This window comes from Panonychus citri, unplaced genomic scaffold, assembly GCF_014898815.1.
Source record: "Panonychus citri isolate SS breed McGregor unplaced genomic scaffold, ASM1489881v1 Contig00104, whole genome shotgun sequence".
In the NCBI taxonomy this organism is placed as follows: domain Eukaryota; kingdom Metazoa; phylum Arthropoda; class Arachnida; order Trombidiformes; family Tetranychidae; genus Panonychus; species Panonychus citri.
Genome location: NW_026515509.1, coordinates 1,110,226 through 1,136,877, shown reverse-complemented (window position 1 = coordinate 1,136,877; position 26,652 = coordinate 1,110,226). Strand labels below are relative to the sequence as shown.

The following is a 26,652-nucleotide window of genomic DNA, read 5'->3' as shown; positions in this document are numbered from 1 at the left end:
TCTTCTCATACTGAGAGACTGTAACTATTGGAGAAAAAGGTGATTCTCTCTTTCATTCAATGGAATTTTTTTTCATTCTATTCTATCATTTCCTCTTTCCATCTTCTGTCTCTCTCATTCTCTTCTTTTCTCTCTATCTCTCTCTTTTTCTCATCTTCCGTCTTCTCTAGCGTATATTACCTTTACAGAGTGAGATTTTATTCACCAGAGGATAAGATACGATTAGATTCAAGGGAAGCACATGAAAAGAAGATGAAGAAGAAAAATGAATCAATTCAACTGCAGTTTCATTTCCTTGGCTTTTTTTCTCATCATCATCTCATCATCTTTTATCTTCCATCTTCTTCCTTTTCTTCTGTGTTTTTCTTAAAGAAACAAAAAAAAAGAAGAAGATAAAAGGAAAGAGCAAGTGAAGATAAACCAATGGAGAAAAAAACTGTAGCTATCTAACTGCCACCTTCTTCCTCTTCCTCTTTATCCTCTGGAACTTAAGTAAGATGAGGATGAGAAACAAGAAGATAAAGTAAGAGATGAAAGAGAAACAATCATCTGATATCAAGGTAACTTCATCTTACAACATATTCCAAGCGATTTTTTCATCTTCTTCCTCTGAATCTCTTTTGTTTTTATCCCTAAATAATCATTTCCCTTTTCTAAATCCCATCTGATAACTGAATAAGGTATGACCGGTAAAGAATGGAAGTAAACTTCGAAATTTAATAATTACTTAATGAATTTGGATTTCTAAATAATTTTTTTCTTGATAGACTGATAGAGTTACTAGAGGTCAAATATAAGGTTAAAAAAATCGAAATCAGCAAAAGCCCGACGTTCAGATCGCTTCGATCAAATTATGGTCAAAAATTAAGAGAAATTTTTTTTAACTGAATTTATCTGATTTGAAAGCTCAGACTAAAATTTTGATAGTAACATCATAACCAGCACAATCTAAGCTTCAAAATGATATAAAATTTTTATGTTTTTGAAAAACAATTAACTAATTAGGACAACTTTATTTAATTCAGATCGGTGAAATCGAGTATTTTTATTAAATTCGCGCGACAATTTAAACAACATTGTTAACTTTTTTACTATTTGAGATAATTTGAAAATTTTTTCGGTATTATTCGATGTAGAGTATGAATTCAATATGGTTCTGAGAATAAAAATGTGAAAAAAATTCGAGGTTCCGAAGAATTCGTGAAAAAATGACGCAATATCCGGTTCGAACTTTTTTCGAATTTTGGACTAGAGAAAATAATTTTTTTGTTCTAAAAACACTTTAACATATTGAAACAACATTCAAAAATATCACAAATTAAAAATTTCACTCATTGGCTCTCTTTTCTTAAAGAATTAGATTGTTACCTCACGTTACCTCTAACAAATGTCACTATTTTCTTTTGGTACATATTCGAAAAATCGAATTTTTTACAACTTATCATGATTGAATTAGCTCAAAAAATATATTGAATTGAAGGTGAAAAACTGCTTATTAATAATATACTAATTTCAAGAAAATAAATTCAAAATCAGAAAAACCATGAAAGTTTGAAAATATTACTTCCATTCTTTACCGGTCATACCTTAGCTTTCAGTATATCAATGATGTTGCTCATCATGATCACCATGATCATCTACATGATAATGTTAAAGAGAAAATTTCAAGACAATTTATCTCTGGATTTTACTCACTGTCTACCTCTGTCTTTATCATGATAACCATCATGGGAGAGAAAAAAATATCCAGACAAGAAAAAAAAAGAGGGGAAAAGATTTCCAAAGGTTATTCAGAATTCACATGATAATATCTCCATGCTAAATGTTCATCATATTCATAAATATATGATTATCAATGAAAAGAAAAATTGAGCAAAGAATTTTTTTTTCTTCTAGTTCTCTTTCTTGTCTGTTTGAATATCGATTTTTTCGTTCACTTCAATATTGTAAAGAATAGAGAGAGAGAGAGAGTTCTATTTTCATCTCATCATGAATTCTTGGTTCGTATTTAATATAATTAGATTGAAAGGTAATTCCATAAGAAACATGATAAATTCATGGTAAGAATTCACATGTAAATGGTTCAAGATTAAAAGAAAGTTGATGATTTTCTCCCTCCCTCACTCTCTTTCTCTCTCTTTCTGTCTCTCCTTTATTCTGTTTAGTTGAAACTGTTCATGTTTATTTCCAGAGGATTTTTTTGTTTATATCAAATAATCATCATCATCATGATTATCAACAGATATCTTGATATTACCCCGGCGGTAAAAAACTACATTTACAGTTATCTGAACACTGTTTGACAATTAGTTGATTGTTATTAGTTACTTTTTTCTTGTTTGCTTATCCATACTCATCTTCATACCCTACGATTCTGTGTGTTCATCATTTTATCATCAATTCTGATTCTGGAAAGTATTAGATTAATAGAGAGAGAGAGAGAGAGAAAATGATGACTTTCATCATGTATCTTTTTCACTCCCTCATCCACTCAATAGGAAGACACAGCATCTAGCTTTACCTCTTTAACTAATGTAATTGCTTCACAATGTGACTATTATTTTGTCAAATACCCTCAGGCAAAACTGTATGTATATAGTTACTTATAATATTACAAAGTGTATTTTCATCAACAAAAAAAACCGAGAGTAAAAGGATTTAGGGTAGTGAAAATTTCATTCAGCGTAATGGATATTGTATTTCATTTCAACCCTTGAAAATGATGATGATTATTATGATAAAACATGATCATTTTGATATAAGTATGAAATAAATAAGGAAATAATTTATTTTCACATCAATAATTCAATTTGAGGTTAAGGTGTGAAAAACTCAGTTAATTCATACATGAATTTTTTTCTCAATGAAAAAAAGCATCACCATGAAGCCTGAATTTATCTGAGTTAAGATAATCGCATCAGTTGAACACATCGAGGATGATAAAAAGAAAGAAACAGAGAGAGAGAGAGAGAGAGAGAGAGAGAAATAAATCGATCTACAGGTAAACAAAATGATGAGAAAGATTAATAATAATTTTCTAAGAATCCCCATGGTTTTTCATTCCTGAGGTTTCAGGGGAAACATTTGAAAGAAGAATCATTCTCTCTCTCTCTCTCTCTCTCTCTCGCAGTGTTATTTTTTAATTCTTCTTATCTCAACATTTATAAATTCATCGTTGAATTCAGGATAATAGAAGGTGAGATGATGAGCTTTTGGTTGAATTGTGATCATTTTCGTGTATTAATTCACAAGATGAAGGTGATCATGATAAAAGATTGCAGATTCAATTCGTCATGAAATTCATCGTGACTCTCTTTCTCACCCATACATATGAAATAGATGTTAAAGTAATTTATTTACATCGAGAAAAAGGAGTTAATCGATAATCATAATAGAATAAGGTAAAAGTGAGACAAAGAGAGGGAGAGAGAGAGAGAGAGAGAGAGTTACAGATAAGATGATGAGGATGCTCAAATTAATGATGATGAAGATGGTTATTGGAAGGATAATCTAAACAGAGAAATCAAATATAAGATATATAAATGACATCGTGTATCCTGTTGGTATTATCATAACATAGACTATCAGAATTTGCAGTTTTATCATGATAAACATTTCATGATAACTTTATCTTATCCTCATCATGATTATCATGATACAATGATATTTACCTGATTCTTTAGTTACTTTTTTTTCTTGTTGTTCTTATACTCAGAAAGACAATCAAGAAGAAAAAAATTGTTCTGATTAATCTGATTGTGATTCTGTCTTGAATCAGACAAAAGAGTAACCCTATTTTCATCTGATTACTTTGATAACTGATCTTATTACATGATGATGATGATGGAAAAGATGAAGATATATATATCATCCTTGTCATCATCATCATTATCTTCATCAAAATGAATCCTCATTTATCTAATCAATTGTCAAACTTACAGATATAACAATACATTGGACATTCACTATAATATGTTATTGGTCAAGTTTTATATCCAATGTAATATTATTATTACAGTTACATTATTATACCTTTTTCTGGGTTGATAAAAATTAATTACTTTTCCTTTTATTGTGTCAGATAAATAAATTGTTAAAGATAATCATTGTTATTATATTTAACTATATATAACTATAACTGTAAATTTCAATTGTCAAAATCAAATTGATGGTTAATACTCACACTCTTAGGGAAGGGGATAGATACAAACTGACACTGTAAGTAAATTTAATGATAATAAGAGGACATTAGATATTATTAGTATTAGATAGATAGTGTTATCCAACTGAGAATCAGTAATTTGATTAATTTGAAATTAAATTTTTCCATTTTCCTTTTTGTAAATAACAAAATATGTGACAGATTAGATTGAAAAATCTATTATTAAAGTATTATTATCATGAGAATGATGATCAATAATATTATCCTATTCTTTCACTCTCAGTGTCAAGATTAAGCTTTGGAACATGAATTAGCTTAATCCACTACAAAGCACAAGGTGTTAAAAGCTAAGAAGATGATTAAAGAGAGAGAGAGAGAGAGAGAGAGATGAAGATAATCAGATGATTGTCATTGCCTTGGTTTTGAACATTGGGCTCACTGTTACTCTCTCACTCTCTTTCTCTCTCTCATTTACTAGAGTTTGAGGTTTTCACTTGTATTCAAGTGCATTCAGGAGGCGGAAAGGAGGAGAATTGATGAAGATGGAGGAGGATGCAAAAAAAGATGATGATGTAAGGGAAATACCATAGATATTGTTTGTGTGTAGTTATTACACAATTTGGATGATAATACAAGGAAGAGGAGGTAAAAGTATTAACTACTGAGAGAGAGAAGGAGAGAGAGAGAGAGAGTTTTTTTGGTTCTGTCTTTTTCTCATCATCCTCATCATCTTCCAGATCCTCTGATATTCAAGGAGCGGGAAAAAAAAGTAAACACATGTAAATGTATATCATGATCATCATCTTCCTCTCTCGTTAATTGTTATGATTATATTGCTCAATACAATACAAATAGTTTCACTGTTTGTGATGATGAAGATGATAAATTTCATCAGACAACCGTTACTAATAAACTGATGATGATAATAATAAAATAAGTTTTGTTTCTTGTATATTTGTTTGTTTCTTGGTTTATCCCAATCAACTTTTAGCTTATATTTTTATATATTCATTTGCAGTGTTAATGTTTAACAACAATTAACTCATTTTATTGATTATCATTAGTTTATTTTATCAGATTAACTTGATTTGTTTATAATCAACACTCACACAATTAACTATTTTTGTTTTCTCCTTGGATTTGTTTCTGGTTTACAAATATAACCAGATACCCGATTTACCACCTCAAGTGATTAAATATAACAATTTAAAGTAAATCAATTGATTTATCTCTTTCTATTGATTAACAATAATCATGATTATCATCATGTTAATGTAACTCATTCATTTCAATGGTATAATCATCATTAGTAATGGATACAATATCTTAATGATGATGGTCAAGCTTGGACACATATAATATGTATAAGATTTTCATGATAAATTGTTTCTAATATGAAACAATAATTTAATTCATAATATCAACGGTTAATGATTATCATTAGATGAGTACAGAAATGTAATAAATATATTTACAATCAGGTGTTGGTCAGTTTTACAAAATGAATGCTAATAGTGACCATAGTGATATTTATGACTCAGATATTATCATCATTGATTATATTATCATTCAATAGTATTCATGTAATTTAATACAAAAGGATGAGGATGATGAGGTAGAGGAAGAGGTAACTAAATCATGGTTAAGGTGTTAAGGATTAAGGTTAAGGTTATTATTATTTCTGGTGAGAGGATTAACCAGAGAGAGTGAGAGAGACAGATAGTAATATATGGCTCCCTGCTGATTAAATGATGAGAGGAGTGAGGGGATAAGATGATGAAAGATATTATATAATGATGATAACAAAATCATCATCATGTTAGTTTATTTTATTATTTTACTTTTTTTTTGATTAACATGAGTGTGTGAGTGGCATTGAGATGATGATGATGATGATGATGATTATATGATTATCATCATCATGATTAGATGAATATATTTTTACCATGTATCCGTTTTGTCTGAATTTGTGTGTGTGTGTATGTTTCATGGAAACGGAAATCCCTCAACTCTTCTTGTTTTATTCTTGCCTTATACATTTATAAGGAACACTGTCCATGTTATTATCATCAGAATGATGATAAGGAAGATTGGAAGAAAAATTCTGAGTAAATTCAATGATATATTTTGTTGGACTTGTCACCAAACTCTTGACATTATTAACAGAAAGATTGAGAGAGAGAGTGAGAGTGAGAGATAAATCCAATCTCCAAGAAATTTAGATTAACATTTCGGTGTTAGTGTCATTGTTTATTGTAGATTATTGGGTGGACACTAACTGACCAGTCATCTCTAAGAGGTTAGAATCTTTTACTAGTCTTTTAATGTCTCATATAAGATTGAAGGGTTTGTCATCTTATTTTTTTTTTCTCTCTCTCATCTTATTTTGATTGAATTTCCGAGGCACTCGAATTTCTTGAATCATCAAACATGGCAAAATATCTAAGTGAATGATTCATTTTGACCAGATAGATAGATAGTGAGACTTACACATTTAATAGCGGAATAATAATGAAGAGAAATGATTAACTTACCTAAAATTTTAAGATAAACGACAAAATTTCTAGTCCGTTCTTTCTTGAAGTCAACGCGACACCGATACTCACCGGCGTCGTCTTCTTGTAATTGTTCAAGGGAAAAGGTTGCTGGACGTCGGTCAATGTTCATATAAGACCGAGAGTTGAGAATATCATTTGATGCATGTCGAGCTTGGTCAAGTTTACCCTTTCGAGCATCCAAACTATTGGACACACGGAACAAGAGACACAACAAAGAAACACAAAAATATTCACAAGAAACGCACATGATGATGAACATGGTGTAAGGTGATGCGGATCATGATGATAGGGGGAGGAAGAGAGAGAGAGAGAGATATTGATAAATGAAAAGAGATTTGAAATTTAAATCCATTGGTATGAGTGAGGATAATCAAGGTTAATCCATTAAAATTTTACATATCATTGCAAAAGATTTACCTGTAAATTGGTGTTGTTGATTCATCTTTGTACCAGAGGATTAGCGACACCGCATCATCCGTTGTGGGTGGGGTGATGTTACAGGGTAGGGAAACTTTACCACCGGCTACTCCGATTAAATTTTCCACTGTTTCTGTTGTACTTAAAGTTGATGGTAATAAATTGATGAGGAGACACAATAAACACCACACACTAAGTAGGAACATAATTGTAGCTCAATTTATTATTTTATTTGTATTTATATCCAACTGGAGGGTCACACATAAAGAAATACACAAACTAACTGTTAACTTACAGAAGCTAAACTAACAACTGATGGAACAAAATTGGAAAAAAGAAAAGAGAAAAAAAAAAGTTTTCTTCTAATTACCAAATTCGCCGCCAGGTCTCTCTTCAATCGAATCCAATGTTAATCTAACGTAGAAACTATCGCCATCTAGGAGAGTTCATTTGAAATGATTTTCGATTTTTCGAAAAAAATTTTTTTCTTTTCTCTTTCAAATTGTTTCACTTTTATTACGAAAAATAATGGAAGAAACAATTATATAAACTACAAGAATAATAAATTTTCTTCTTTTTCTGTTGCCTTGTATTTGATTAGAAAAAGACAACTGTGTCTGTTGAGTTTTAATTTTCATCTATCGATTGTAACTAGAAACCGATTAAGTTGTTAATCTATTGATTAGATGATTACAATTGATTGTTAACTTTTTTTTCTTTATCACAGATCCAAGTGAAAAGAGAATCTCTCTTGACAATTGGAGTTATCGTTCAAAAGGTGACGCTCAGAGTTTCATGTGAACATGAGGGAAGATGATGAAGATGAAGATGGAGTGGGAGTGATAATGTGATGATAAAGTTTTCTAGGCCAAGAGAGAGAGAGAAAGAGAGAGAGAGAGAAAGTACAAAAAGAGAGGGAAAATGTAACAACAAGTAAGACAATTTTATCTTCATCATCATCATCTATTGTTAACCAACAGGTAAGAGGAAAGAAGATAAAACTTGATGAAGATAAAGAAGAAGAGAAAAAAAAATTTTTCATCTTCATTTTATCATCTCAATGATTTTTTGTTCCTTGTCAGTATTTACCATGCGCTCTCATTATCTACCTTTATCATCTCTTACTTTCTCTCTTTCTTTTCATACACTTACATCTTCATCCTCATCTAATCAACATCATCAATTTGCTATCAACTTTATACTCATATGATGTAACTACAATTATCTAATCATCTTCATGTCCTTTCAATACAATAACAAAGATTATCAATTAATCCTTTTACTTCCGCTTCCTTTATTTGATAATCTCAAAAGTCAAATTTCAAATATCAAATGTTAATCAACAAAAACAAGCAACATCAAGTTAATCACCTGAAAAGTTAATTGTTTATTTGTCTCCTTTAAGTGATTTTGACACTTTGTTTTAATCGTTTCACTTTGACTCAGTTATATGTGATTAGGATTAACACTAATCCATTATGGATAATCCGGAAAATTTGGTTAGTAAATTGCGATTAACTCAATTGTTTCATCGTATGCATCCATCTTTATTACAATTAATTTGTAAACACTCAATTGTTGAGAGACTCGATAAATCAGTTGTTGGTAAGTGATTTTAAATTTTACAATTAAAGCAACAAAATTAATATAATTAACTGATTCATTTGTCTTTACCAATCACAATCAATCATAATCAATAACAATTTGAATCAATTTGCTAACTGAACATTGAATCAAATGAAATTAAAAGATAATCAATTACCTTTTATTTGGTTATTGTTTGTGGGCTAGTTGATTAATATAATTAAGACTAATCAATAATCAATTAATCATTGGTGATTAGCAAAGTGAATCAAGTTAATTGGATTATGCAATCGAAACGATAATCAAATTTAATTGATTGAAATTAAGACTAAAAGTGTTTAGAGTTCATTTTTTATGTTGGAAGATTTTTCTTAAAATTTTATCAACTCTAACATTTATCTTCATCTTCATCTTCATCTTTTCCTTTTCCTTTTCCTTTTTTTTTCATTTCATCTTATCCATTGTTATCAATTCTTATTGATTAATCATGATGATGATGAAATTAGTTTTCAGGCAAGGTGATAAAGCTCACAATTGGTATGCTGTTGTCAATGGATCTCTTGATGTTCAAGTTATTTCAACCAAATCAAAGGTAAAGATAAATAATAACCTTTATTCCGACATCATTTCCGTTTCCAGTTTCCATGAAACAATAAAGAGACACGTAGATTTCATATGATGATACCTTTGATCAATTGATCAGCAAGTACATTAAGGGACATTAATAATGATAACAAGCAAGTCTAATGGTTCGTCTTGATGATTATAATTGCAAATTCAATGATTAAGAGTCAATATTTTATCGAAATGCAAGAAATTGGGAAAAAAATGAAACATGATAACATTGACAAGATTGAAATTGTTTTCCTCATGAACAGTCTGAACTTATTCAACCTCATGAATTGGTTGAAATTTAATTGCGATTCCTATTTTCATGGTAACATCGTTTAATTGAACTCGTTGGAGTTTAACTTAAGAAAATGTTTAATCCTCCTTAAGTTTAAGTTATAATGATAAAGCCGATAAGCTAATCTCAAGTTTCCAACTCTTGAATTTGTGTTGATTTTCATGATCGATATCGAAAAGAAAATTGAGTTTGATAAAGTAAAAAGAATTGAAGAAGAAGAAGGAGAAAAAAAGTTCTGAGCGAATTCAAAGGAAAAACCATGAAATCAATGAACTTAAGCTTCTCATCTTTTCTCATTTATCTTGAGTTGGTTCTTAAAGAATCATGAAGATGATGATGATTATCTTGTTTTCTTGGATGCAAATGATTCCAGTTCATCTGGAAATTATTATTCACCATTATGATGATTATCTACATTGAACTTTATTCAGAGCTCTGAACCATGTTCATTAGGAATTAGCTTATAATGATGATTATTAAATAAGGAATGATGAAAATTTCATTGTTAAATTGGGTTATCATGAGACCTTTTTAAACCCTTAGGGTGAAATTTTTGAAAACTTTTCCGCATCATTATCATGATATTTTTATTATTATCATCAGGGAGTCACAAATGATAAACATTGCAAATTTTTTGCTACCTTTACTTGATGATAATGATTCTGATTGTTGAATGAAATATTCATGATGATAACATTTCCTATGGACACAGGTAAATGTATCATGTATCTAAATGAATATCTTGCCTTTAGCATTTATCTTTTCATGTAATTCTGATCATTTTTGGCTCATGAATTAAAGCATATTAATCATGATGGATTCAAGAATTTTTCATCACTCATGATAACTTTCAACTCTCTCAAAGCTGAATAACTGTAAAAGTTTCATCTCTTGATAACTCGAGGGTTAATTTGATTAAATTGTTTCTTTTTGTTTTGTTTTCTTCTTGATTTTCAATCCTAAATTATGAACAATTTGATTACTTTTTTAATGGTTGATTGTTTGTGCTTGCAATCAAATTTATTTCTTGTATCATTATTATTATTATCATCTGACAATCAACAATTAAGCTCTGACAATTTAGTATGATTGTCATTTATTTACCTTACGATTGGTTAAACTAAATCAATTTATAACCTGAAGCAATTTGTGCTCAACAAAATGTAATCCTAATTGTTGGTAAAAGTTTAATTAACTATTAACTGTATCAACTATTAGAGTTAGATGAAAATGTAACGATAAATTTAATAATTAATCAAGTTAATTACAATTGATTTTTAGAAGGGTGTTAATCATTAGCATATTAATAATCACTAATGGTTAACAATCAATTTTAATTAATACACCCAAAAGTTTAGTGCAATTTGATTGGTATAAATGTCAACAACAATTAACAGACTAGAAATTTAATCCAATCATTAAATTGTTTAACATGAAACTGAATTAACCGCCTCTGTTGATGATATTGAAATTTAATTATCATATTATTATTATCCTGACGTAATCAGTTAATCAGATCAATTGTTAATCAGTGTAACAATCAAGAAACACAATCAACAATTTAAACTGAAAGTACATCTCAAGTTGAATTAGTTTTAACCAACCAAATGCAATCAAATTAAAACAACAACAACAACAATCAGAGTAATCAATCAATTACAATAAATGATCAACGTGTACAATTAATTTTAATCCTGAGTCGCAATTAATTTACAATCAAGAATAAACCAACAACAACAAAGGTAATTTTATTAAACAAATTGACAGAATGACAATCAAATTTATTTAAATGAGTGTGATGTTAATTATAATGTTAAAAGTGACAATTAACATTCATTTTGATTAGTGAAAATTTAATTGTGCTCAATGTTAATCACAATTAGATTATGTTGACCAAAAGGAAAGCAATTTACTGGGTCAATGGGAATAATAATGTTACTTCAAAGGATCCAAAGGTAATATTTACAATTTTGTTTTCTCTTCCTATTCTTGATTAAATCTTGTTGACCATCTCCATCCATCTTGACCAACACTACTCTCATAGACTGACCAATACTTTGCTCACAGTATTATAATAGGAAACAATATATATTAATATTGACAGGGAATTGAATAGACTTGAACCTGATTTTTATATTGAAATTGAACTTTTACCATGAAGAGGGTCAGTTGATGATAATGATGATGATGAAGATGTGTTGATCTCTATTGGTCATCTCTTGACCCTAAACCTCTTGATCTAAATTTCATTTTGTTCACAGTTCTCTCATTATTAATATTAACTGAGGAAAAGTAAATTAACCTCAATCTTTGTTGGACCAGAAACAAAAGGGAACAAAAAGGAAACGGAAATTGACATGGAAAAACTTTCAAAATTATCTATTGTTTGGTAGATTTTTAATTTCAATTCTTATTCAAGGGATAATCAGAGTTTTAATTGTTCTGTTAATTAGAGAAAAAATAGTTTCAAATGATAGAAAAGGGATCAAGGTAACTTTGAATTCTAGGTTTACCTGAGTGAATGAATTTCCATCATGATTATTCAGCTGAATTTTTTTCTCTATCTCTTTCTGTTTATTCAACGGTTTCAGCTACTTTTTTTTGCTGTTTTATCGTTTAAATTGTTGATGATTAACTTTTGATTGTCATCATCATGATGATTTAATTTGTTTATTTATATCAAACAATTTGAATTACATTATATTCAAGCTTGACAGTTGATGAATTAAGATCAATAGTTATCCCATGAAATTCAAGTTGGAAAGTAAAAGAATCACAATTTCTGAGCAAAATCAACAATTAAAGTGACAATTAGATTATTTTTTATTGTTTCTATTGATTCTAATTACTAATTGTTGTATTGATTTAAACAATTAGAGTAAAACTTTCGAATCCTTGTAAATGGTTTTAATTTGATTACGTTTAATCATTTGTTTCATCAATGATTTGATTGTTTGATTCACCAATTGTGTTAATTAAGGTCCATTAATTGATTCATGTTAACAATTTAAGCTAATTTAAAATGAACAAATTGGGTTGATCAGTTATTAGGAATTTAGATAATAATGGTAAGGGAACAATTTAAATTGGATTGAGAATCAAGTTAAATACATAGAGGTTCATGTTGAACGATCATGTTTCAAAAGTTCTGATTCAGGTTCATGAGAAAGTTGATTATTGAACTTTACCATGAAGTTGACTTTTCCATCTCCTTTCCTGAGCGGTTTTTTTTCCTTTTCATGATATGTTCAAATATTGAATATTCTGAATTGTGAAGAAGAAAATTTTTGCATGAAATTCTGAAAGAAATGATGGAAAAGTCATGAAAGATTGAAACTTTTCCATTTCCATCAGAATTTTATCTTCAATTCTAATGGAAAACTTTTCTTCTTTATTTCTTTCCACAAGTTGACTCATCATCTTTCATTTTCTTTGGGTCAAAATGATTCAGAATCTTTACCATGAAATTTTCTTTCCACAAGATCGATTCAGCAAAATGAATCATTGACTGAACCAATTTTTCCTGAAAATACTATGATAAACATGGTAAATTGTCATTGATGATTGATTTAATTGGTTTACTATTGATTGACGTAAATTGATCAAACTAATCAGTTGATAATAAAGAATCTCAATAATCATGAATGTGAAAGAATTTATCTTCTATCATGAATTCTTATTGTTCTAATCATTCAGATAAAAATAAATCGCCTACGAATTTAATATGAATAAATCTCTATATTTAGAACTTAAATCTGATAAGTTTAATGGAAAACTATTTACATGTGAATTAGATGGTAAGTTCATCTTTAATCTGAATCATGATTCATGGTGATCATGATTCTATTACATGAAGATATGGAACTTATGAAAAGTTTATTGAGAAAAAAAAACACAGTTTGAACCTTAGAAGGTCAGAATAAAAAATAAAAAGAGAAAAGAAAAAAATAAATTCGATAAAATTAGTTATCATGGTTTTCTTCATGACGATGAGCTCGATGCTTTCAGAATCGTTGCAATATTCAGATTTTCAGTTAAATATTGACACAAATCGAGATTTCTATTATTTACTCTCTCATTTTTTTTTTCGAAGAAACTTTTTTTCTTTTCTTTTTTCTTCTCTTTCGAATATACAAAAAATTCGAAAAGTTCTAAAATTTCCTGTGTATACATTAAACATTCAATTCGCTTCACAAGGTAACAATCTCCTCTCTTATTATTAGTCTCTGGAAGTGATTCCATTATTAGCTCAACATTCAACTGAATAATTGGGTTAGAATATTTTTTTTTAATTCTTCAATTTAGTAAATCATCAAGATGATTTAATGTTTCTAATCCGATAACTTTACAACATATTTTAACAATATTTGTTTAAAATGATTAGCAAACCATAATCCAACTAATCATCTTGAATAGAAATCAGAAATTCAATTAAGAAAATCATGAAAAGTTCATAAAAAAAGATTTGAAAGTTGGTATCGTGATGAAATTTTGGTTTATTGATTAACTTCATTAACGAGATTTAGATGACAAAATCATCATGATGATACTTATATATTAATAAGATTCATTACGATGAGATAATTTAATCATTAGAAGTAGTGATTAATTAATAAATTCACTGGAAAGGTTATTCATTATTAACCTCAGAATTATTATCAATTTAACCTTTTACCTTTTTCTCGCCCATTGAAACAGGAAGTGGTCACTCTTTGTACTCTGGGCGTTGGAACGGGATTCGGTGAATCTGTGTTGACAGGTAAACCTCATTCAGTTTCGGTGATAACCAATGAACCATGTACCTTATTGCGAGTTCGTCGAGATGAATTCCAAGAAATCTGGGAAGGTAATTCTCACCTGATGGCGGACATTGTTACCCCGCTGGTGGGTCTTCGGTGCTTGAAAACCGCTTCCTTTAATAGATCTCTAAGTATTCAGGAAGAAACAAAAGCAACAGCAAATTCTGTACTTAATCCAGTTTATGATAATAATTCGACAAATGGGACTAATAATAATGTTAATAATCTGAACAACACCAACAACAGGAAAAGTAATTCAACTCAGAAAAACAATTCCCTTGATAATTTATCAGATCGATTCAAGTCTACTGAATGGGTAAGTATTGGTCAACATGAATTCAGCAAGATATTATAGTTCACCACCAAGAGAAAAAAAATTATCATCATTTTATCATCATCTCTCTCTCTCTCTCTCTCTCTCTCTCTCTCTCTCTCTCTCTCTCTCTCTCTCTCAGTAAGTGTATCTGTGTCCATGGTAGTTTTTATTTCACTCCATGGTAATGAAAAAATAAACCTAATAACTTTATCTCAGTCAAAGGTAAATGTTCATGGGAACGAAGAAAGAGAGAGAGAGAGAGAGATAAGTAATAATAGTTGTTTCGAACTCATGTTGGAACTTATTACTCTGGAACTTTTTATTCTCATCTCTTCATCATCTTCAGCTACTTTATTTTTCTCATGAGCTAGAATCTTCCTTCTCTCTCACTCTCTTTTCCTCTTCTTCCAGAACTTCATCATGAGCCTTACCTGAACTTTTCCTCCTTCAACCATTAATATCTAACATCTTGAAACTTTTTTTATTATTACTCATTGGCTCTCATTCATTGCAATCTGATTACTTAGAAGTTTTTTTATCTCTTCCTCTTTATTATCTTGATCATTATTTTATTGTTTCTCACAATCTGAATCAGATTCCATGATGATAGTTGTTCCCTCCCTCTACATCTCTCTCTCTCTCTCTCTCTCTCGCTCTCTCCATGATTAGCACAGTTTCATGTGTCTCTTTTTTTTCACCACCATTATCATGATATTTTATGGATTCTGTAGATTCTAAAGATATTATCGATTCACCTGTAAGTACAGTAATACTGGTAACCTTATACAATAGACATTGTTGATTATTCAAATTGTTTTGTTAGTTTTGTTTACTCAATAGTGTTCATTGTGTAGCCATTTAATTTAATCTTTATCATGATTACTTTGATTTATACAATGAAATTTTCAGTTAATCACATTGCATTTTAATCAGATTTAGAGAATTAAATTAGGTTAATACAATCAGTTGGTTATAATATTATTTTTAGTTTCCATTGGAAACTAGTTTTCAACTCAATCAATTGATAGACTGATATTGGTGTTAATTAATTGAAATAATCATGTTGATTGTTGAATGAAAAGTTGTTACATTATCAAGGTAAACATTAAAGTCTTCAGCTTAACTCAGCATCTTTTTTATACCCTCATGTTAATCTCAACTGAATTTCATCTTCCTCCTATGCCCACCTACACTTGAGTGATGAGGATGAAGATAAAGATGATGATAAGGATGATGATGATGATGATGATGATGATGGTGGCGGTGGTGGTGGTGGGAAGAGGTGGATAAGAGCAAATTTCCCATTGATTTCCCTTGAGGTGAGTATCTTAAGGTAAAAGATGCAATGTCGAAAAGTTTATCTTCCTTTACCTTGGCTTCTCATCATCATCATCATCATCATCAGGTATGAGTGAATCTCTCATCACTGTCTCTCCATCAGAGATACTTACTTGCCTTTTGTCATCTTCCATCATCATTTATCTTCATCTTAATCTTCATCAATTTCATCCCTTATCTAATTATCTTCATCTTGTATTAAGTAAATCCTTTTGCATACCTTGCATTAAATTATTACCTGTCCTTGGATAATAATGATAATTTATTGCAATCTAATCAATTATTTATCATCATCATAACTCAATCCCTGATTATCATGAATTAAATTCAAGATTCAACTCAATCTCGATAATTTCATTTGTTGATTCATTCAAATTGTTATACTTTTATTAGGGGGGAAAAAAGGTTAAAACAATTCAATTTGATTGCTTCTTCTTTTTTTTTTAATCAATAACATTTATCATCATGAATGCTAAATAATCATCATGTTGAACATGAATTCAACTGTTGATTTGTGTTTATATGCTTTCAATTGTATTCTTGTTGAATTAATTTACATGAGAATACAAGATGGAGGATAAGAAAGGAAAATCTTATATTCAGAACTTTTTCCCTGCATCATCATGTCAGAATCTGAATTTCTAATTTTCTTGTCATGTTATTTTTTTGTTGTTACTTGAACATTGATTGTTATCAGAATTACAACAGAAAATAACAGCAAAAATTTAACCAGCGATTAGATAATCAACTGGGTTAAATGCTTGAAGCGTGATCAATGAATTTTCAACAATCAACAAATTGTTTACTCGCCTATTTGATTATTCAAATTTTATGTTGATCTTTGTTGATATTTACATGATTTCGGGTAAAAGTTAATCGGTTTAAATTGTTTTCTCATCGTATTTCAACTGTAATTAAATTGCTCTGGTATACAAATTGTTCAATCACAATTAACTTTTTTTTTCTCATCACAATCAATTGCAATTAACTCTCTTTGGGGACTTTGAAGATTATAATTGAATTTGGAAATTAATAAAAACATTCAATTAGAAAAAGGTGAATTATAATTGCTTCAGGAATAAGTTTAATCATTAACAATTCACAAATCTAATTATCTTTGTCATTAAATTTGATTGCAATTTTCACAAACAATTAGCATATTTAATTGTTAGTAGACTTGATTAATCAGATTCTAGATTTTACCAGCAATTAACCAATGAGATTATTTTTTTGTTTTCATTAATCCATTTGATTTGTACTAATGAAAACATTGGTGATGATTGTGTTTAAATCACAATTAGCTAATTATTACCTCGATAATGTTTTGTTAATTAGATGAAAAATTGAAGCTTAATAGTGATATCGGAAATGATTAGTTGATTGTTACATATTTGTGTATCTTGGTTTGATAAATATTGGCTTTGGAAATGAACTTTGGTTGATGATGATATGATTTTCTTGGTTAACCAGAATCTAATTAGCTGTTGATTGTTGGGATTTTGATTGTAATGATTTATTTTTCTCTTTTTTTTTGTTTTAATTGGTCAATAATAGGATGGACCAATTGATCTTAATTTGATTGGTAAAATTTTCCATCATCTAATTATCACTTTTGATCCAAATATGATTCGAGATCGTAAAGATAATCCAAGTGGAATTTTTCATCGAAACTGTTTAATTGGATCAGAATTGGTTGACTGGATGCTAAGATCTTCCATGGTAACACTTAAACATATTCATTCAAGAGGTCAAGCGGCGACCATGTTTCATGTCCTTCTCGAAGCGGGTATACTGACCTCTACTACTGGAGAGCAACAGTTTTGGGATAAATTTATTTTCTACCGATTTAAAGTTGATTGTGTTGATATTGATGAAGGAAACAGTAGTGGTGTTGATGCTGAAAGCTCATGGAATGGTCAACACTTGGACAGGGAATTAGTTGACCTATTGAATGATAAAAAGCAGAGAGATATTATTCTTGGCCAATGTTTAGATATTTTGGATTCCCTGGCACCGGAAGCAAATTTCAGGTTAATTGGGTCAAAAAGAGCCTCAGATCGGACACCGGAAGAGGTGGACTTTGTCTATGATGAACTGATGCACATTAAAGCCTTATCTCACCTTGGAAATTCAGTTCGTAAGGAATTGGCTTCCGTTATTGCTTATGAAAAACACTCAAGAAAAGGAACCGTATGTAAGTAAATCGAGAGATTAATTTTTCCATTTCCGTATTAATCCTAATGTAATGAATAAGAACAATGGTGATATTCAATCGAAGAATATAAACTCAATTAGAATTGAAATTATTCCTTTGTTATTCTTTGTTATTCTTTGATAATCTTTACTTTGATTCCTTGCGAAAGATTTTCAGTTCAGTTTGGAATAAGAATTCGATTGATGATATTTATATTCATATGAAGATAAAATTCTGAATGAGGAAAAAAAATATCGATGATGGTTGAAAGATAATCTGATTATCTCTTTGCCATCAATCTAATCTTAAATTCTGATCCCATGGTATCAATAACTTAATCTCAATCTGAAAATTTTGTTCTTACTTTTTTTGGCTCCAGATTAACTCATGAAATTAATTGATTGTTGATCTCTGTTCTTATGTCAATTTCACCTCAGAATGAGACAGGGGATGGAAAGGAAAAAGTTGTGCTTCAAATCAGGATATTCATTATTCAATGAGGTTCTTTGTAAAGTAATGATATTATTCAGATTTCAATTCTGTTTAGTATCATGAAGATTCATTTCTGTAAAAACAAACATCAATTTTGATCTAAACGAAAAGGTTCAAAACTATATCATGAAAAATCATCAACATGTCACGTAAGAAATGAACTGATGAAAATTCATGAGAGTAAAAGAAAAAAAATGAAAAGTTCTGATGGAAAAAAAAGTTCCAACTTAATATTTACATGGGAGTGAAGATCATGAATAACTCAATTATTATGAGAAAAGTGTAAACTCAGGGTGGAGATTAATAATGACTCGAATCTAATTGTGATTAAGTGAATAATCACCATCATGGTGGTGAGAAATTAACCAGAACAGAAACATAAGTAACCTTTATTCAGAAGTTATCTATTTGTTTACCATCATGAAACTTGGAATGGTGAATATTGTGAATAATATTCAATTCTTAGCGAAAGAGATTCACAATTTTTAGATGAAATTTGTTTCTTTTTTTTTCTTTTTCCATGAGATTTGAAGTTCCATTTTACTGATGAACAAGACTTGAACTTTTCTCTTTTTTATTTTCTTTCTCTCGTTTATTCATTTACTATTCTATCATGAAGTCAATTGAATTCACCATGAAGACTATATTGGTGAATGGAAATTCCAAAAAAAAGGTTCAAGTTTCCCTTGAGAATTGTATGAGTGTGTTATTATTAGATAATAATCAGACTGAAAAGTTATGTTAATTTTATCGAATCATCTTGAATTTGAACTTCCAGAATTTCCTTCCTTTTCACCATGAACTGAGGAATCCAAAGCATCATGTGATTGATTTGATCCAATGAATCAATCCAGCCTACATGAACTTACGCCTTAAAGGCAATTGATTGTCAGGTAATCATTGAAATTGAATATTCAAGATTTTTTTTTCTCCTCGACTGTGAATTTTTGTCATCAGAACTTTTTTTCTCTCGAAATTTTTTTACTCACTTTTCTATTCACTCAGAAACATTTTCTCTTTCATCTTCTCAAAATAATCATTTCAATGACCTATTGAGCTGCTTTTATATTCTCTCAATGATTTATCTTGATGAGATTTTAGTTTTTCTCTCAATAATATCAATATTTACAGAACTGATAACAATATCATGGGAGTGAAAATGAAGATTCGACAACAACGAAAAAAATCCATTCGATTCTGTTTTTTTTTCTACACTCGAAAGGTTCAAGAGATTTCCCATTGAAAGGATGATAGTTTTTTCTGCTCTCTATTAATATCACGAATTGTTATTATTAGTTTTCCATCAATTTCGATGATAAATACTGATCATCATCACCATGAATTCATTTACCTGATGGAAATGTAATCTCAATGTTATGAGAAAAGAGAAACAATTTCTGAGATATTTTTTTTATCAATCTTTCTCTCTCTCTCTCTCTCTTGTTCATGATGACAAAATGTCATTTGTATCTGTTAATGGTCATCATGGTCATCATGCTCCATGATAAGTTCCTATTCATGAAGAGTTTTCTTTTTTTTCATTCCATCAATTGATTGATTATTGATTCGTCTTTATCTCTAAGTGTTCAATCAGGGTGATCCTGGAAAAAGTTGGTACATTATCCTGAAAGGAACCGTTAATGTGGTCATTGTGGGTAAGGGTGTGGTCTGTAATCTTTGCGAGGGCGATGATTTTGGTAAACTTGCTTTGGTGAACGATGCCCCGAGGGCTGCAACCATAGTGACCAATGAAGATAACTGTCAATTCTTGAGAGTAGACAAAGATGATTTTAACAGAATTTTAAGAGATGTTGAAGCAAATACTGTCCATCTAAAGGAACATGGTAGAGATGTTTTATTATTACGAAAAATGGTTCCAAAGATCATCCAATCAACTGGTCAATCGATTAATAAATCAGTAACGAATAACAATCAACAACAATCGTCTAATGGTCATTTCGCCTCATCGGTTACTCATTCAAAATTTGTCTCTAGATTTTTACTCTCATCATTATCACCCTCACCTTCACCTTTACCCTCTGCTTCAGCCTCGGTCACAGTTCCGGTCAATCATTACTCTTCCCATTATAAGTACATGGTATTAGCTGGTACACCTGAGAAAATGTTGGAACACCTTTTAGAGACTCGAATTGATGTGACCTCATCGGCTCGAGAAATGGTTTCCAATGTTTTCAACAAACGACCAGGAAACGGAAACTCAACCAATACTTTAACCCTTGAAAATCTCTCAGGAGTTGACACTTTTCTTGAAGATTTTATATTGACTCATATAATTTTTTTACCTGTTCACCTTTTGTGTGTTTACCTGTTGAAACATTACAGAATTGATCTACTCAATACCCGACAAGAGAAGGAGTTTATCATTGCCTCCAAGAAACGGGTCATCAGGTTTACCAAAATTTGGTTCACCCTGATATCGGATGCACTTTACATAGATGATTATGTAATGAGTTACCTGGATGAACTTATTAACCTGTCCAAAAATGATTCTCCCAAATTTGATAATCAATTGATTGAAGAGTTAACCCTTTTGGAGGGTATTCAGTTTGAAAGGAAACGCTGGCAAGATGCAATGTCAACTCGAGGTATTCAAAAGTACAAATCAGATTTACCTGGACCAATACGTCGTATGTCAACTAACGGGATCACCGATAATCTAATTGGAATCGGTGATGATCATAATCATCAAAAAAATAATCGTAATCACGATGATTGGAACACAATTAACAATCATTATCAATCAATTCAACCCACAGATGAAAGTAAGTTGATTGTATCCTCTGATAACTTTGATTGCTCATGATAATCACAATTAAACCATTTCAATTGTAACTAATACTTAATTCATGTACAGTTAACTGTATTTGATTGTAATTCAATGGTTGAGATTATTTTATTAATAGAATTGATATTAATTCCTAGTGAGTGAGTTAATCGAGAGATGAGTAATTATCATCTTATTACAATCATTTCAAGTTTAATCAATGGTGAGAATGATGATGATTTCATGGTAATCAATTGTTATCCTCTTGAATCAGAATCCATGATTATCTATTGAACATTAATATGGAAAAAAAACTTTTTACTCAACTTGTATCATTATTAATATACAAGGAACATGAGTTTTCATTGTGATTATTTCATGAAGATAATATTCAAATGAAGCTTGATGAACAATAATGAAAAGGAAAAACAATTCCATGATGATGATAATGATGATGATGATGATGATGATGATAATGTTAATATGTATATAAATATTGTAATATGAATATGTGTGTATAAATAAATGTTGAGGATTTTCAGAAATATGAATATTTCATTAGATGAAAAAACTATTATTATGAATATTCAATGGTGATGATCATGTTAATCGTAATTGGATTGAATTTTTTGTTGACATTTTTCAACTTCTTTTGGCTCAGTTATTTGCAGGGTTTATTGTGCTGACCATACTTATACTACCTTGAAGATGACCATTGATTCAACCGCAAGAGCTGTTAAAATGTCCGCTGCTGATAAATTGGGATTAAATAAATCTGATGGTGAATTAATTCTGGCTGAGGTTAAATCTTCTGGTGAAAGGGTTTTATTCAGCAATAAGGAAGTCTCAATACAAACTGGACTCTCAGTTAATGGTCGTATTTTTGTCTCACTGATTGACCATATCGATGCACTGACCCCTTTACCGGAACAGGAAGGACCCAAACATGATTCATTTTTCTCAGCTCTAGATGATGTCTCATCTCAGGATATCGCTTGTTACCTTACCTATTACTCGTGGATATTATTTCAAAATGTTCATGAGGTAAATTGGTTGACCATTGGTCAAAGAAAAGTTGATTTAATTTTGATATTCTCTTCTTGTTTCTATTTTTCTCTAGTATGAATTTATCTATCATGTTTTTGGTCGGTCAAATTTCGGTAAAATAACGGCAAATCTTGACCTTTTCCTGAGGCTATTCAATGAAATTCAGTATTGGGTGGTCACTGAAATTGTACTGACCACTAGTGTCTCCAAGAGAGTTCAAATATTGAGAAAGTTTATCAAAGTCGCTGGACTGTAAGTTGATTACGATAACTGTGTTTCTTTTTTATTCCAATCATATCATTTGTTCAAGTGATAACTTTGGAAGAGATAATTATTACAATTAGTTAATTGTGATCTCTTTGCATCTATTTCAGTTGTAAAAATTATCAAAATTTGAGCATTTTTTTCGCCATCACAATGGGACTGTCCAATATCGCCGTGTCACGATTAACGCAAACTTGGGATCGGCTTCCCGCTAAACTGAAACGGACTTTTACCCAATACGAGTCTCTGATTGAACCTTCTCGAAATCATCGAAAGTATCGAGTATATTTGTCGCAACTTGAAGCACCGATAATACCATTTACCCCGTTGATACTCAAAGATATGACCTTTTGCCACGAAGGGAATAAAACTCACATCGATAAAAGTTTAATAAACTTTGAAAAAATGGTAATAACAATTAACTAAAAGACAATCAACCTATTGATCTAATTAAGTGGAAATTCAAATGTCACGTTGAGGAGAAAAAGAGAAGAGAAATTTTTTATTATCGAAATTCTCATTAGTTCTGACAGAATTTTCTTTTTTCAACTTGATTGGAATTTTTTTCTCCATTATAATTGATTAGTTAATATAAAAATCGATTGGAATTTAATTTCTTTTTTTTTTACTTTCTCTCTTCAGGTTATGTTATCACAATCTCTTCAAACTTTCAGATTCTGTCGGAGTAAACAAATGCGATTCGATTCAATGGTCAATGGTTCAGTCGTAATCAATGGAAATAATAATAATCATAATAAAGAATCAAATGGTTCAAGTGATTTAATCAATAATTACAATCCAATTGTTAACAATTTAAGTAAAGGAGTTAATCTTTTCTCGGGTCGGAAAAATTCATTAGTTAAAATTGATCAATATATTAAAGATTTAAAAGTTATTGATAATCAACGTCTTCTAATTCACATATCACATAGTCTAGAAAATAAGAGAACCTAATCAGGTTAATTGTAAGAAATCAAAAATCGAATGCAAATTAATTAAACTGTTATATTTATTCAAATGTAAAACCAATTCTAAAATACAATCAACAATTTAAATCGTTATTTATATTATATATACACATAAATGTAGCACCTTTTAACTTTTATTATGCTGATCAATGATTGTTTAATTTAACAAAATAAAATTTCTAATTTATTAAATGTTTACATTGATTGATATTAATTTAAAATTAATTACGAATTATTATCAATTATTTGAAAAAATTTCCTTTTTCTTTTCAATCGATTTTATTGATGCCAAATGGCTAATGCTTCAAACATTAACTCCAGCGGACTGGAGGCTCTTTCGAGCACTGAACTAACCGCTCAGTTTGGGTTCGTTTAAATATCATGTTTAAATATTAGTGTTTGAATCTTTATGTTTGAATCTTCGTGTTTAAATATACCTGATGTAGGTAAATGTATTAGAGGGTTGACTCATTAATAGATTTGTCCATGAAAATGGTTGTTTGAAACGAAGATGAAAATCGGGTCCAGAGGTAGTTTGACTCATTAGGTTTGTCATGAAGAGAAGGAGAAAAATAAAATTAGGATTTCAATCTTTTCAACAAAAAAATAAGTTTGAGATAGAGAACTTGAGTTGCATCAAATTAACAACAAAACTTACCAATAAACAAAATGGTTGAAGTTATTACGACGCAATAATAGCTCAGTTTTAAGGGCAACAAAGAAAAACACCAAAGCCACTGTCGATCTATCATAATCCTGGTATCAACTTGATCCGTGTAACAAGACGAACAACAATAACACAAAAATTTTAATCTTAAATTCACAGGTAATATCGATCAAATCAAAATTCATCAGGAGCGAAAAAAGTTAAACTTTCCCCAGAACTCATCGATTCGAAAATTTTATTCGCCACTCGTTAGATGGCAGCACACGTCGAAATTAGAATTTAAATTATATTTGAATTCGATTCGCTAGATGGAGCCACTTTACCTTCTTTGTTTTTCTTTTTTTTGTTCGAATTTTTTTCCACCTTTTAATTGTTGACAATTTAAGTTAATCATTGTAATTAATTTAATTACTAATTTAACTTGTATAGTATTTTATTCGTGTGGATTTTGATTGATTGACCTGAAATTAGGAGAATTGAGGCTTGTCTCTATGGGTGGAAATTTGGATAATTTTTGTTAATTGTCTCTCTCTCTCTTAGGTAACCCTTTCAACTTTTACCTGTAAGTAAATTTTGTTAAATTGTTACCATTTAATGGCCTGATTAATGTATAAATTTAATTTCTCTTTAATTGTAACAGATAATCGCTGCTGATATTGGTTTCATGAGAACGAAATTTAGATTCGATTAATAGAAATGATTGACCAGCAATTTGATTTTCTACACTTTTGGTAAGTCAATTATATTTATAAGCTTCTTTTGTGATCTCTTTTTTTTCTTCTTCTTCTCTCTTTCTAATTTTCTCTTTATTCTCTTCTTTCTTTCTCCAGGATAACCATCTCAATCAATTTACGCTGATTGATGAATTAAGATTTATCAACTGATTGATCAACCTTAATCGAGATAACTTGAAATATTTTCTCTCTTTCACCTCATATCAAGAACAGCTCCTTAAACCTAACGTTTAACTGGCCTGCAAGAAGAAAACGTGATTAAGTTTCAATTTTTGTTTCTCTTTCTTCCTCCTCTTCACTTGGAATAACATTGGAAAACATAAGATAATCAATTTCTTTTGTCTCAAAGACACTCACACATATGATACATGTATCATGATGAAAGTAAAGTATTCTATCAATTTTCTCTTTCTGTCCATTATCCAACCTCCTTCTTGCTCCTTCTCTCCATGATGATATTGAATGTGGTCACTTGTTAAGATGATCATCTACACCTGATCTTCTTGCAATCAACTTGAAAATCAATCAACAATTCTTTCTTCATTGATTGATCCAATCAATTTTTTCTGTTTTGATATAACCGTTACTCATTTATTACCTCATTTCTCTTAATTTTCCTTACTCTCTCTCCATCTTTTGGTATCTTCAGATTGGTTATTCTCTTGATCATCGATTTACACAATCAAAGGAAGAAAAGAGTAAAACATGAAACCAGATTTAACAACTAAATGGTAATTCGATTCCAGATTCAGTTCCAAGTTCATATAAAGAAAGAACCAAAAAAAGAAGCGAATTGCAAATCAATGAATCAAAAAAGGAAAAGAAAGAGACTGTAAAAGCTAAAACGAGATTGATGAGTGTACGTAAGTGCGTTAAATCTGTTCAAGGCCATTAAATGACCAGTTGATTACCATTATTAATGTTTCTTGAAATTCTGTTTCAATTTTTTTTCCTTCTCCCAGATCATATCTAATACCTGTGTACAAGAAGATGACAGAAAAATATATTCCCTGGAAATTACATGTAAAATCTTTGTGTCGACTGTCACATTTACACATTACTGGCGATTTATCTGAAAGAGGAAAAGGCTTGAATATCTGGATAACAATCAAATTAGAGCGACAATTGATCAACGTCCAAACTGTCTGAAACTTATTGACAATTTGATCCTTAGTTCAGCTTATCTCTTTCTCTCTCATAAAGATCAGACGGTTATTAAATTAGTATAACTTGAACACCATGAATTACTGTTAACCTAATAGCTAATGATAAATTGTTCTGGAATTCTAATCATCTCAGAATATTTGAGTCTCACAATACAATTTATCCACCAAGTTATCATGATCTTAGAGAGAGATAGAGAGCTACAAAAAAAGACACCCTGAACTCTTGTAACATCAACACCATTTTGGGTAATTTG

The 26,652-nt window shown here is 30.0% G+C and overlaps 3 protein-coding genes and 1 long non-coding RNA gene across 16 annotated transcripts in view; 2 read left to right on the top strand and 2 right to left on the bottom strand.

The window, feature by feature from the left end:
* LOC128388930 (protein turtle homolog B-like) overlaps positions 1-7,644 on the bottom strand; it is an 81,639-nt gene extending 73,995 nt beyond the window's left edge. For 2 of the 3 annotated variants that reach the window (XR_008325375.1, XM_053348402.1), the window contains exons 1-2: positions 7,138-7,644; positions 6,697-6,902 (exon numbers count right to left, since the gene is read on the bottom strand). Coding sequence is in view for 2 of the 3 variants with exons in the window: in XM_053348402.1 (XP_053204377.1) it covers positions 6,697-6,902; positions 7,138-7,343 (412 nt within the window). In the remaining variant the exon portion in view is untranslated. The remainder of the gene's footprint in view (positions 1-6,696; positions 6,903-7,137) is intronic. The other variant, XM_053348401.1, reaches the window with a different exon arrangement.
* A 642-nt stretch (positions 7,645-8,286) lies between these two features.
* On the top strand, positions 8,287-24,156 carry LOC128388928 (rap guanine nucleotide exchange factor 4-like). Of its 3 annotated transcripts, none has more exons than XM_053348397.1 (9): positions 8,287-8,742; positions 9,228-9,313; positions 14,327-14,743; positions 17,636-18,275; positions 20,351-21,550; positions 22,214-22,596; positions 22,673-22,851; positions 22,974-23,271; positions 23,506-24,156. In XM_053348397.1, exons 1-9 carry the CDS (start codon positions 8,616-8,618, stop codon positions 23,815-23,817), a joined length of 3,642 nt encoding a protein of 1,213 aa, XP_053204372.1. In that variant the 5' UTR covers positions 8,287-8,615; the 3' UTR covers positions 23,818-24,156. The 3 variants fall into 3 exon arrangements, with proteins under 3 accessions (XP_053204372.1, XP_053204375.1, XP_053204374.1); XM_053348400.1 differs by lacking the exons at positions 8,287-8,742; positions 9,228-9,313 and adding exons at positions 11,176-11,370; positions 11,512-11,583 and having other exon boundaries at positions 23,506-24,155; XM_053348399.1 differs by lacking the exons at positions 8,287-8,742; positions 9,228-9,313 and adding an exon at positions 11,176-11,583 and having other exon boundaries at positions 23,506-24,155.
* A 95-nt stretch (positions 24,157-24,251) lies between these two features.
* Positions 24,252-24,713, bottom strand: LOC128388929 (uncharacterized). The gene is made up of 2 exons (XR_008325374.1): positions 24,490-24,713; positions 24,252-24,422 (listed from the first exon to the last, which is right to left on the bottom strand). It is a non-coding gene; the product is annotated as an uncharacterized LOC128388929 (long non-coding RNA).
* A 183-nt stretch (positions 24,714-24,896) lies between these two features.
* The window catches only part of LOC128389001 (uncharacterized protein DDB_G0283357-like), a 31,810-nt gene continuing 30,054 nt past the window's right edge, over positions 24,897-26,652 (top strand). For 8 of the 9 annotated variants that reach the window (XM_053348507.1, XM_053348500.1, XM_053348504.1 and 5 more), the window contains exons 1-5: positions 24,897-25,060; positions 25,139-25,229; positions 25,329-25,616; positions 25,882-26,095; positions 26,195-26,644. The gene's annotated coding sequence lies outside the window, so the exon portion shown is untranslated. The remainder of the gene's footprint in view (positions 25,061-25,138; positions 25,230-25,328; positions 25,617-25,881; positions 26,096-26,194; positions 26,645-26,652) is intronic. The other variant, XM_053348501.1, reaches the window with a different exon arrangement.